General features: G+C 31.8%; 1 protein-coding gene across 4 annotated transcripts in view; it reads right to left on the bottom strand.

Moving 5' to 3' along the window:
* LOC111418839 (sol narae) overlaps positions 1 to 14,397 on the bottom strand; it is a 53,172-nt gene that overhangs the window by 3,653 nt on the left and 35,122 nt on the right. For all 4 annotated transcript variants that reach the window (XM_023051526.2, XM_023051525.2, XM_023051527.2 and 1 more), the window contains exons 6-8: positions 4,611 to 4,902; positions 3,602 to 3,867; positions 66 to 208 (exon numbers count right to left, since the gene is read on the bottom strand). In XM_023051526.2, coding sequence (XP_022907294.2) covers positions 66 to 208; positions 3,602 to 3,867; positions 4,611 to 4,902 — 701 coding nt within the window. The remainder of the gene's footprint in view (positions 1 to 65; positions 209 to 3,601; positions 3,868 to 4,610; positions 4,903 to 14,397) is intronic.

Here is a 14,397-nt window from a genome sequence, read left to right on the forward strand (position 1 = left end):
TCAACATATCGTTAAAAGAAAAATAAAATTACAAATAAAAAAAAATTAATTGAAGTGATACTGACTTTGTAATAGCTACGGCTATATCATAAACGGGAAGCCTCCTTTCTCTGAATAGATACTTTCCCATATCGGTGAGTGCAGCAGCGGAATCAATTGCATCGCGTCCAACTCGATTTCTTTCCAAATAAGGTGTAGCATCTCTTCCCTTAACAAAAAAGTAACTTAATTAAATCTGTTAGAAAAAAAAACTAAATTGTTTAGCTTCTATAACATTATGATAAACTATACGGTGAATTTCACTTAAGATGCAATATACAAAAATATATTTCAGTAACCAGAGCGTACCAACTTACTTTGTCCCACATAAAATACATGTCAATATAATTTGACATTACAGCAAAATTTCGATATAACGGATCAATAATAATATACAACAATCTATAACAAATAAAACTAGATTAGCACTAGAACTAATACTGGACCTAAAACGGCTGGTATCACTATGTTGCATATTTTTATTTAACTAAAACTAGAACTAACACTAGACCTATAGTTCGTTTTTTTTTTCTATAATACTTGTCATTGTAAATTTTTTAGGGTTTCTGTTGGTATTATGTAGGACCCTTATAAAATTTATGTTGTTTTCTTCATTTTTAGTAACATTTTCAGTAACTAAATAATTGAGGTTAAAATACTAATAAATTTTTAGATAAATACGATTTTAACCAAGTACATATTTATTGTAAAAACGTGCTACATAGTAATTAAATAGAACAAAACACCTTTTGTAGGTAAATAAATGCCAAATACACACCCACAACATTTTTTTATGCACGTTTTCTTTTTGAATAACGAAAGCTTAAACGTCAGCAGAGTCAAATAAACGTCAGTGTGACATATTTATTTCAAAACATCATATAACAAAAGTCCCTGTTAGTTTTGCCAACTTTACAACAATTTGACAGGTATTATAGAAAAGAAATGAACTATAGAACTAGAAAGATTCGGGTTTAGCCGTGCGTCGTCAGACGGCTGTTAGTTCTAGTTTTAATTGTTATTCAGCGCTCGATTGTTGTATATTTTTATTGAACTAAAAGTAGTACTAACACTAAACCTAGAACTAGAAACATTCGGGTTTAGCCGTCTTAAGATACGTACGGCATTGTCATACGTACGGGATGAACTTGATAGATGTGCGGCTAAATCCCAATGTTTGTAGTTCTAAGTCTAGTGTTAGTTCTAGTTTTGCACTATCACTAGAACTTACACAAGACCTAGAACTAGAATCATTTGGGTTTAGCCGTCTTGAGAGACGTGCGGCTAAATCCCAATGTTTCTAGTTCTCGGTCTAGTGTTAGTTCCCGCCAGCTTAATTATGCACGTGTTCTACTTATGTGACTAATTATTAAAAACAGAGTTTTTTTGTCAATTAACGGTTTAATATACAATACACTAACATAGATTAATTTATTATTATTTCCAGTTTATTCATTGGATATCGATTTCGTACCGTTAATCTTTAATATTTTAAAAATTGAAAAATAACGCTTATTTTCCGCAGAAACATCATGCGTGCGATACATCATTGGAAAGCTAAAAATATGCTCTTTTCAGTAATATCATAATAAAGTATAGTTTGTTAAAAAAATACAACTTTATGTTATATCTCAAAAATTATCAGCTATGTTAAAAATTTTGCAACGACAGTATATTCTACTCAAAAAAGTGTCTTAAGAATGCATTAACCCCATTTCTCTAATTTCAAAAATAAACGAAATATGAGCATTTTTTGAAATCACTAAAATTTGACTTTTTGGCTATAACTTAAAAACAAAAGAAGATAGAGATTTGGTCTTTACGGGATTGGATTAGTCTCGGAAAAAGAGACCGGGACATGGCACCTACTTTTTTTGTATCTCTTATAGTTTCTGAGATAGCCTATAATAACACCCAAATTTGCCCACCCTGTACAGGGTGGTTCAAATTCGATGTCCGAATAGGCTAACTCGGAAACTATAAGAGTTAGAAAAAAAGTAGCTTACATGTCATGATCTCGTTTTTCGAGAAACTGCTAATGCCGAAAACCTCATAGCGCTATCGTCTTTTGTTTTTCCCCTAGAGGCCAAAATTGAAAATATCGTAAAACCAATAAGTGCAATTATCTTGGTTATTATTATAGGTGAAGTATTATAACTACGACATTATATGCACACTTTTTTACAGAGAATTTCATGACGTAGTCAAAAAAAAATTTCGATTTTAGATTTTGAGATATCATGAGAATTTTCGTTTTTTTAATGGAAACAACCACTGATTATTCGCTTATTAAATTCGTTATTTTTTTCTGATTACAAAAATATAGGGTTCGTTATTTCTTATTGTTTTAGAATAAAGTTAAAAATAAACTTTTTTTATAAAATTTCCATCTAGTGTCGTCGAGGAAATTAAATTTACAGTTTCCTGTAAGTTACGGGGCGGTTGGTAAAATCTAAAAAGTTAACAATTAAATACGAAGATAACTTCTGGTATTTAAAAACAAATAATTTTTTAATATGTAACATTCTAACAAGTCAAACTTTTCAAAATTTTCGTAATTGATCTTAAAAACAGGATTTTTAAAGTGACACTTCAGAAAATTTTTGAATACAAACAAATGTTGCTATTAAGTCATTTAAAAATAATATTAAATCGTAATAAAAAACGTGAAATAATGCAATCTATTCCAACTTTTGTGTAAAACATATATAAATTAAACAGTTCAACAAATATATTTGTTTCAAGTATCAGAAATATGTTTTTTTAATTTTTAGTTATAGAACCGTAATTTACAGGAAACTGTAAATTTAATTTCTTCCACGAAACTAAAAGAAAAGTTTATTTTTAGTTTTATTCTAAAACAATAAGAAATAGACCTGTCAAACCCTATATTTTTGTAATCAGAAAAAAATAACGAATTTATTAAGCGAATAATCAGTGGTTGTTTCCATTTAAAAAAACGAAAATTGTGATAATATCTCAAAATCTAAAACCGACAAAATTTTTATAAATTCTCTGTAAAAAAGTGTCCATATAATGTCCTAGTTATAATACTCTACCTGTAATAATAACCAAGATAATTACATTTGCGGGTTTTGCGATATTTTCAATTTTGGCCTCTAGGGGAAAAACAAAAGACGATAGCACTATGAGGTTTTCGGCATTAGCAGTTCCTCGAAAAACGAGATCATGACATGTCAGCTACTTTTCTTCTAACTCTTATAGTTTTCGAGTTAGCCTATTCGGACATCGAATTTGAACCACCCTGTACATACTATATGTCATAAACTGGCACAAGCATAAACATTAAATTGGTATACACTGAAGTTCCTCCACAGTCTTTATCCTATTAAACATGCTATTGAATATCCTAATGTGAAAGGGTGGCCCCAAAATGATTTCATTTTCGTTCAAACGGTTGAAATCTTTTCGTATGTTTAATCTTCGCCGTCTCAAAACAATGTAAGATATGCATAATGCATGACTATGTAAGATAAACATATCTTAATGTAGGGAATCTGCACACCTTAAAAATGTTTTAAATCTAAGAAAGTTAACTTACCCTACTAACTATAATACCAGCAATTGAAATCCTTATTTTCGGTCCTTTTAACAACTTATACCTCAAATCCACGCCATTCCAAAACGACACAAAATACCGTTTTATTTGTAAATTATCACCACCATGCAATCTATATCCATCGTAATCAACAATAACAAGTATTTCCGGATAAATTGTATAAGGCGCTTCCCGTTTTGACCTTGAGCTTTTTTCATTCGTAGCACTCCTCCGATATCTTTTCCCAATATGATCAGGTTCCATAAAAGCTAAAACAACAATTTTTTTTTATTTCAAACACTTCAGTTTATGCGTGAACGGAAGAGGTCAATCATCCTCGTATCGTTTTAATCGAAAGCGGGCGTTTAGTAAATTAGCAGCAACGCTTAAGGTGACCTTGACTTTCACGTAGTCAACATTTCAGTTTCACAAGAGGCCAAAACATGCGTCAAACACACCAGATAATCAAAAAATACCCGTAAGAAGACATTGTAAGAAAAACTGAGAGAATTCCAATTACAAACAGGAAAAATAAATTATTTATGAAACAGTACATAAATGTATGTAAATAGTAATTGTATTTTGTTGTTATCTTCAACGATTAAAAGCTACTGAAACTACACACAACTCATTATGGTAAAATGTGTTATGTAAATAACTTATTTAATGCTCGTTTTATACATAGTATAAAGATGACTAAAAAAAGTTTGATTTGTTAAAATCAGAATTTAAAAAATGCATCTTAAACGTTTTCAATTATCCCATATAATTTTAATAAACCCATTTAATTCGACCTTCAATAAATAATTTTTAATTGTAAACGATTATTCAATTACAAATAATCTTCCTTACAACCAATAACTCAATAAAAAAAAACAGGTTTATTTATAACTACATACATACATAATAGAATAAAGAAAAATTTCAAAAAAACCTTCAGGGTAAATCACCTTGATTTCTTTATTTACTTACAATTTATTTATAGCAAATAAAATTTAAATCGAAAACTCACCGTAATCGCTGTACGCATCTTCTTCGACGGTTTCTTTCCGTTTATAAACGACGTGTTGTTGTCCTTGTTGTTCGTCTAAAAGTTTTCTACGTATGGGAAATCCTGTATCGATAGCCACCTCATCTTTGAGATCTTCAGTATCGAGAAACATCTCATCGTCAACATCTATTGGCAGCGGAATCGTTGAGTTTTTCTTCGAAGGTTTATTAATATTTTGTTGATTTTGAGGATAAAAGTCGTTCAGTCTTGTGGGCAGTGGTCTTATTACTAAATTTGGACCTATACTACCTTCCTGTAACAAAAAAAGTAACAATTAATATGAAAAGAAAACATGTTCGAACCGAAATCCAACAACGTGTGTTGAAAATGAATCGCTACTCTGGATCACATTTTGGTTATTGGGACTGGGATAAGGAGACTGTTCATCATCAAGGGATACTAGTTTGAAAATATAGATAGTTTGAAAACGTGGCATCATTTAAATATCTGGAATATCTCTTGAGAAGAATGAGAATAGCCAGCAAATCGAGAAAAGAATCAAAGTTGGAAACAGAGCACCTGTTCAGGCACCACTACTACATAGAAATACAAAGAAGTGCATTTATAGAACATTCTTGCGTCCAGGGATTTTGTACGTCTGCGAGACATGTGTCGACGATGGCTGCACGATGTGTAGGCTGACCTGAAGAAGCTAGGAGTGAGGGAATGGAGGCGCCGAGCACTCTGCAAGGAGAACTGGGGAGGAGTGATGACGGAGGACAATGCTCTGCAGGAGCAATAGCGCATATGGGTAAGGTAAGGTAAGCATGTCCGAAGTTGTAGCTAAACGAGCTTTTTAAGAAATCGCCAGTAGATAGATAAAATATCTATTATTCTTAACAACGTAATAATTATTGTACACATTTTAAAGTTTTTATTATTAGTAGTGTATTTTTGCTTTTCAGCTTTGGTCAATTAGCTGGGTTAATATGAAGCTTTTGTACAAATTAACATACTTGCCACTGAAAGTACAAGTTTTATTTTATATTAAATAGTATACTGTTGTTTTGTGAACTAGTTAAAGATAGATATGAACCATCAATTTCTATTATTATACATTCATATTGTTTTAATAGAGAGAAATTTTAGTGTGTTAACCAAATTTTATTCTAACCATAGGAGACAGCTTTTACTTTTACACCGACCCGGGCAAATTAAAAGGAAATAAAAACTTTCTAAAGAACATTGTTAACTTGAAACGTATAATTTCTTAATTAGTCGGATTGTTTTCTTTGAAAATTATATTTCAAAAAAATTTCTAAATAACGTTGTATCTTGAGAATCTCTTTCTTGTACCTTAAATAACTTGATACAATCATAACAATTATTATAAATCGAGAAAGGGGATATAAATCTGGTGTTGTTATTAAGAAAAAAAAAACTGGTGTAAACGAACAAGGTTAATTCAAGAAAACGTGAACGTAATGGTTAATAGTTCAAGGTGCGAATTATAACCCATATTAAACAATTTCATAATCATTTAACCCATAAATCTTAATCATACATGCATACAAATACTTTTTTTAAATTTTTTGTTTACGTTTTCCTAATACAATTTAAACATAGAATATTCGAGTTTTAACGGAACTGATAAAGTTGAAGGCGTGGTTCATTTCAAATCGATAATTTACAATTAAATCGCAGTTTTAAGTTTAAAGCAGTCAATTTCCTAACCGGCTTAGCTTTGTCACACAATCTAACGGTTTATTTTTTCCTCCCGGCGAGCATAGAATATCGGGAAAGAAACGGCGGGCGGTAAACGTTACGGACACGTTTTGACTTGTAATGCAATTAACATTTACGTTACTGCTTTTAAATAAGACGTAAATAGGTATTTAAAACTTAGCTTTTGCATATATTTGGTTCTGCACTGGTTACTTTATTGACTCTAAACTCGCACTGTTACGAAAACAAGAATAAGATTTTATACAAAGAATTTGAATGGTTAAAATTTAGTTTAAATTAATAATTCAACGTTTATGTAACACCCTCTATATTAAATTATTAAAGATATTCGTCACCACCCCGGTGTCATCACAATAATTTTCCTGCTATCGTAACCACAACGTTCCTTGACCGACATATGATAGCATGCGTTTCTTCACACACGACCTCAACGTGTGCGTATCTCTCTTGGGTTTATTTACGTTAGTACTAATTGCACATAGTTGAAATAGTATACTATTTACTAACCCAACCACGTTACTACGATGCAATTATACTCTGAACACAATTTTTAAAATTTTTCTTTTTAATTAATTCTATAAATCATACGATTTGTGCGCTAAAGACACTATTTAATTTTTTATGATGAAATTATCCTACTTATTCATATACTTGAACATATAAAATTTTCTTTTTAACCTTGCCATTGTATTTTGTATTCCATACACAACCCAACAATTACATCGAAGTACCTGATTCTCGATGACTCAATTCTCATCGGTTTACTTTCATAACAGTCTGGTGATTATTGGCCAACAAAAAATATCTGATGGCGAGAGAAATTATCACGATTCTCGTTTAAAACCGCGAGTAAATAAAAATTAAAATAAATGTGAAATATAAAGAAAAAATTGAGTTACACAACGCCCACCTCACTTTGCCTATATTCTTCGTATTATTCCAGGAATAAGATGGAGATATTTATAACACAGATGGATAACGGTGTATGATGTTTAGAAAACCGTAAATTCAAATATAAACGATTACGTAAAAGTTGTGCGGTTTAACTAATTAATTGTGACGTAATTATTTAGATAACCTGTTACCACTGCTTTTCTTAACGAATAGATTTTTCATGAAATTATTTGTAGTGAAAGAAAAATGTTTCGTAATAAAGTTTAAAATCAATAAAATGAACCAGTGCAGAACGAATACATTATGCAAAAACAAGATTGTTTGAATACCACAACTTTGTATTTTTTCTAAAAGATGTGTTTTTTTGGGATAATTATCGCAACTAAATATGTATACAATAAAAATAAATTAATCGAATTCCTTGCAAGTTATTTCTATAGTAATATGTTGGAATGCAACGGATTGATGCCGTTCTATGTACATTGTTAGTAGGTCATCAGTCAGTCAGTCAGTGATGACTTGTAATAAAGCAATAAACTGGATATTATTAACAATAACCAATTAAATATATTCACACATAAAAAATGGAAAAAGTATAATAATAATTATATAAAGAGTGGTCAATTGTATGAGAAGTATGCAGAAATCAATAAGACGTTAAGTGCTAGTTGTGTTTTTTTGTTGACTTGGAAAAAGTAATGACGCTTTCACGTTTCATCAATTTCATCAATCGCTCAAGATGAGAGATTTTGCGATGAAATTCAGGATTTTCCTATATGAGGAATTTTGGTGCTTCAAATGATCAAGAGGCTTCAATTTATTAGGTGTAAACCAAGATCTTTACGTAAATTCGCCCCAATCATGGCTCACGCCTAATAAACTGAAGCCTCTTGATCATTTAAAGTTAAAAAATTCCTCAGATAGGAAAATCCTGAATTTCATCGAAAAATCTCTCATCTTGAGCGATGATGCTCATTTCTGGCTTAATAGCTTTGTCAACGAACAAAATACCTACGCGTTATTGGACAGCAACAAATCTACATGTGAGACAAGCACAAAAAGTAATCATGTGATTAGACCATATTTTTTCGCCACGTTACGTTCAATGGTGTTGGCTATCGTGGCATGATGAAAGACTATTTTTTGCCAAAATTGGAAAGACTTGACATCAGTCATATATGGTTCTAATAAAGTACATATGCCATACAACTGGTCAAATAATTGACCCATACATTGAAGAGGAAGTTCGGTAATCGTATAGTCTAAAAAAATGGTTACCTCGTTTATGCGATTTAACGCCGTTAGATATTTATGCAGTTACGTTAAGCCGTTAGTTTATGGCAACAAGCCTGATATTCTGAATCGTTCAGATCTTTATTATTTGTATGTACCCATTAAGTATTGGATACTTTCATGCTTAAGCAACCAGACATTAAATCTAGACAAGATTAATAATCTAGGTACTTAAATCGAAATCAATTTGTTCTGAACATTATCACCATCGGTTTAAATAAACTTAGGCTTAAAAATTTTTTGAATATAATTATTTTAATAAGCTTATTAATTAATAATAAATCAATCTTGTTAATGCCCAATTAATAAATCAGGAAATATAAATCTTAAGGTAATTAATAAATTTTTCATCTATCGCTTGCAGCAAAAAAGAAATTGTAATAACGTAATCCACAGCACGTGACCTACATACATCAAAAACTATATGTAATAAAATCTACTATGTATTTCCCAATTAATTATGCACAGAAATCAACTTGCAAAATAATTTATTCCCTCTATAAGTAGAAGGTTGTTATCACGATAACCTTCTGATAAAAGAATTTTTTATTATTCAAAAATTTGCCTTGGATTGGCATAAATTAAACAATATTTTTAAATAATTATTAATCAATATTACTATTGTTGCTACTTAATTTGGTTCGGATTAGATGTGATTATTAATTTTCTACATACTCATTTACGATCGTATAAAATAATAAATAATCTATTTTTACACCTAATTCCACCTGTCGTAAACAGTGTCGTAACAACACATACGACACTAAAATATCTTCATAGTTTTACATGTTTCTAATTTGCATCTAACCGTATGTACTTTATCGTTTTAATCGTATTCAGTCAAGGTGCTTCCGTGAATGACCATGTTTTCAGGAAAATAAACATTAAATTTCACTTTAATATTATATGAGATAAGACAATAATAACTGATGTATAATAAATTTTAAAGCGTACATAAATGGCTTTGATATGGTTGGTAATGATGATGATGGTCGGCGGTATCGTAATGGACAATCTGAGAAACGAGGAGAAACGAAAGTAAAATTGTCGGTTTCACCGCGCCGGTAATTGTAGCACGGTGTGGGTTTGATGTTATGCAATAACAGGAAAAGCTGTCTCGTTGAGCATGCCATAAAAAGGGAGCAACCGTTAACTCAAAATGATAAATATGTCACGGTTTTAATAGATAAGAAGAAGTATTATTAAGCGTTATTTCAATTCGATTTGAATCGAAATCGTTTGAAATTCGCTTCTGGATTTATTCAAAAATGATTTTCTTTTTTGATCGGTATCATTTTTGATCTGAGCAAACATAAAACACTCCTTGGATTTTATTATTGCTGTCATAGAAGTTGTATGACATTGTTATTGATTAGCATAAATGTTATTGCATAATGTAAAAAAGTGTACAACATAACCTTCCAATGTACTTGATGTGGGCGATTTATTATTTGAATAATTTTTTTTTTAATTTCTGTCTGAGATTATAGGAAATGAAAAGTAGTTCATAACGAGTCCAAGCACGGTCGGTTAACTTTAAAAAATACATAGATATAATCATTTCTGGTTTGATGCCTAACATAAAAGTTTTAACAAAATATTAAGTGTTTGTGTGATTATATAAGCTTGTGATTAACATTACGTTGTATTTATTGTTATTACCTATCCAATTTATTGTGGAATAAAAACACAAAAGAGATGTTAAATAGCAAAGTTGGCTGTTGAGTATTAATAAAGAAACAATCCTCGTTTCAACAGCAAAAAAAGCATAACCTTTATTAGAAAACTGTCGACATCCAACCACTAATGGCGATTTATGGCCAAAATAAATCCATTGACATAACATTCGAGAATTGACTCTCTATACTATCACTTTCTCGCGAATATCTCCGTTTATTATGTTCGTTATGTTACGAAACGAACGCGCGAAAGAATCTTTTTCAAAAGCTCGGAATTTTTCGGAATACGAAGATACCGAAAAGGATCTCTGTTATAGTTGTGAAAGGATTCGATGCGAAAAAGGTAACGAAACAAATTGCTTATGGTTACTGAGTTTGCGCTTATGAGAAATGTTCACATTGTTGAAACGCTGGCTGTTTCAATCAATTGGTCGACGATGTAGAATTGTTGAGCTTATGTAATAATGGTAAAGCGCGCTGCTTTTCCTTTTGCCGTTACGACAAAGTCCTTGTCCGCGAACGCACGATCTAAATGCGTCGGTATTAATAAACAACAAAAAAACCATACACTCACGTGAGACAACGACCGTGCTTAATCATATATAATAAAGAACCAAGATCATATCCTAGAAAATGTCAATTTGTGTGTATACATTTTTCTATTGTTAGTTATTAACGTTGTTGTTACGGACACTTACAAGACATTTATACCTTGTTTTTAGTAATAACGGATTTAATATTGACTATTGATCATAATTTATTAGCGATTTATAAAATTGTTAATTTTCATTTTCACTCACTTTGTATGAACTTAATGTAATATACCGGGAATTTCATCAGACGCTGAACCCAAATGTTTCTAGTTCTAGGTCTAGTGTTGATTCTACTTTTAGTGCAATAAAAATATGCAACATAGTGATATCTTATGCTAACTAGCACTACCTACTACTGTCACTAGAGCTAACATTAGACCTGGAACTAGAAACATTCGGGTTTAGCCGCACGTCTCTCAAAACGGCTAAACCCGAATGATTCTAGTTCTAGGTCTTGTGTTAGTTCTAGTGATAGTGCTAGTGCAATACTAGAACTAACACTAGACGTAGAACTAGAAATATTCGGGTTTAGATGCACGTCTCTCAAGACGGCTAAACCCGAATGATTCTAGTTCTAGGTCTTGTGTTAGTTCTAGTGATAGTGCTACTGCAACACTAGAACTAACACTAGACGTAGAACTAGAAACATTCGGGTTTAGCCGCACGTCTCTCAAGACGGCTAAACCCGAATGATTCTAGTTCTAGGTCTTGTGTTAGTTCTAGTGATAGTGCTAGTGTACAACTAGAACTAACACTAGACCTAGAACTAGAAACATTCGGGTTTAGCCGCACGTCTCTCAAGACGGCTAAACCCGAATGATTCTAGTTCTAGGTCTTGTGTTAGTTCTAGTGATAGTGCTAGTGTAAAACTAGAACTAACACTAGACCTAGAACTAGAAACATTCGGGTTTAGCCGCACGTCTCTCATGACGGCTAAACCCGAATGATTCTAGTACTAGGTGTTGTGTTAGTTCTAGTGATAGTGCTAGTGCCATACTAGAACTAACACTAGACCTAGAACTAGAAACATTCGGGTTTAGCCGCACGTCTCTCAAGACGGCTAAACCCGAATGATTCTAGTACTAGATCTTGTGTTAGTTCTAGTGATAGTGCTAGTGCAATACTAGAACTAACACTAGACCGAAAACTAGAAACATTCGGATTTAGCCGCACGTCTCTCAAGACGGCTAAACCCGAATGATTCTAGTACTAGGTCTTGTGTTAGTTCTAGTGATACTGCTAGTGTCAAACTAGAACTAACACTAGACCTAAAACTAAAAACATTCGTCTACAGGCGCATGGCTAAACCCGATACTTTCTAGTTCTAGGTCTAGTGTTAGTTCTAGTTTTAGTTTAATAAAAATATGGAACATAGTGATATCTTATGTGAACTAGCGCTACCTACCACTGTCACTAGAACTAACATACGGACATGTTGTATTTTATGTGGGACGAACTAAGTAAGTAAGTACGCCCTGGTTTCTATGGAAATATATTTTTGTATATTGCATTTTAAGTGAAATTCACTGTATAGAGTATAACCGTGCCATACAATTACCGAAAATTGTTTAAAATCCTTGAAAATCACTTTAGATTTCTTAAAACAACATATATTTAAATAAAAAAAAAACAATAAGAATGTACAATGTTATTGCATTTATTCAAGAAAAAGAAACTAAGTCATTGTTATCGGCATTCAAATAATACAGTACAGCCTAAGGTTGTAACATGCTTTACTGTGTTAAGAGGAAGGACGTATTCGTTGAGAGGCTTTGTATTCGCGCCTTTACGACCCGGTTCATTGCCTACCATGCGCTGACATTGACACCTCAACACAGGCGTTGTGGACGACGATGAAAAGTTCTTATTTTATTTTTTCATTTCACCTCTCCAAATAAAAAAAAAATTGAGGTCAAAGTTACGATAAACTGGCAAATATATTATTGCTACTCAGATATTGTCCTCCTGCAATCGATACTCGGCGTTCACAAAAACGAAACTAAACGTGAAATTAAAAAACGACCTTCCTCTCCGGTTCTCTTATTCTCATTTCTTATTATTCTATTATATTATAATCGATCAGACCGAAAAGTTAATTTATGCCGTCTTGCGATGTAATTGTAGCGTAACAGTTGTTGGCGTTCACCTTGGTTTTTCTCGCTTTTTTATACTTGATTGTTGGTGACTAATTTTTCATTATCGCGTAGCTCTAAATTAACCGATTAATTAAAAGATTGAAATCGAATCTGATTGGTGTGTCAATAATTTTGTTCTCCTAATTTAATATTTAAGATTAAAATATTAAATTATTATATATAACAGTATTTAAAAGATATTGTAGAAGCTATTAGCTCAATAGTAATTGATAAATTATCATAAAATCGTCATAAACCCGACGAGTACATTGCTATAAAAATTATTCAGTTTATCTGAGGTTTAATACAACGTTAATTGAGAAGTCTTGCTTTCTGAGTGGTATAATATTAGCCTTTCTTTAAGTTGACATTAATCAAACTTTATAAAAACTGCCATTAATTACACAACTCTACAACAACAACTGGATATCTTTGCAAATTTTTGTTTTCAAGTGCCCAGATTACGAATATATTCATGGAAGTACTGAATGTGCTCTTGTTTTTTATGATTTTTACATATCTTACATTTCGAACAATTATCGGCTTGTTAGTAATAAAATTTATTTTCCCAGTCATGATTAGGCTTCTGCACAACTTTTTCGCGAATATAAACATCACGTGATCCTCATTCTCAGACCTCTTGCTCCGCAGAACAGCTGAGATCTCAGTTATTTGACAATATTGAAGTACTTAAGTAACCATAAAGCACCAAATTATGAAGAAATTGTACAAAATATGCTGACAAACCTTCAGACTCTAGGAGCAAATATAAGTATCAAGTTACACTATATCTCCGCAATCATCTGGATAAATTTCCGGATAATTTAGGAAATTATAGTGAGGAACAGGGAGAGCGGTTCCACCAGGATCTAAAAGTGATGGAGGAAAGGTATCAGGGTCGATGGGATTGTCACATGATGGCAGATTACTGCTGGTCTTTAAAAAGAGATTGCCCCCTGAAAAATTATATAAGAAAAGCTTATAAAAGGTGTTTTATGGCAATATACTTCGATGCATACTAATTTTTCAAAACAGAACTGACATTATAAATATATCTGTTATTTTGTTTCTTATTTTCCGATTTTTGTAATGTAAAATGAAATAGTATATTAAAAAACAAGTTTCGTAAGACACGCTTGAAATGCACGAATTCAAGTTGAAAAACGAGTGGCGAAGCCACGAGTTTTTTAATGAATGAGTGCTTTAAGTCTTATGAAACGTGTTTTTTATGCTATTTTTTGTAATTCGCGTTTTTATACTTTTTTTAAATAAAAATAAAGTAAATTTTGACAATGTAGGGAAATAGGTATGTAGCAGTTGGTAACACCGGAACACTTGAAAATAGAAAGTTTGAATTGACAATTAGAAACTGTCAAAACACAAAATATATTCACCTGAAAAAAAATGTTGGATGTACACCTCCCAAAATAAGAGAAATTGCTCAGAGTCAATGTCCTCATCATTGTGG

The sequence above is a fragment of the Onthophagus taurus genome, chromosome 7, assembly GCF_036711975.1.
Source record: "Onthophagus taurus isolate NC chromosome 7, IU_Otau_3.0, whole genome shotgun sequence".
In the NCBI taxonomy this organism is placed as follows: Eukaryota; Metazoa; Arthropoda; class Insecta; order Coleoptera; family Scarabaeidae; genus Onthophagus; species Onthophagus taurus.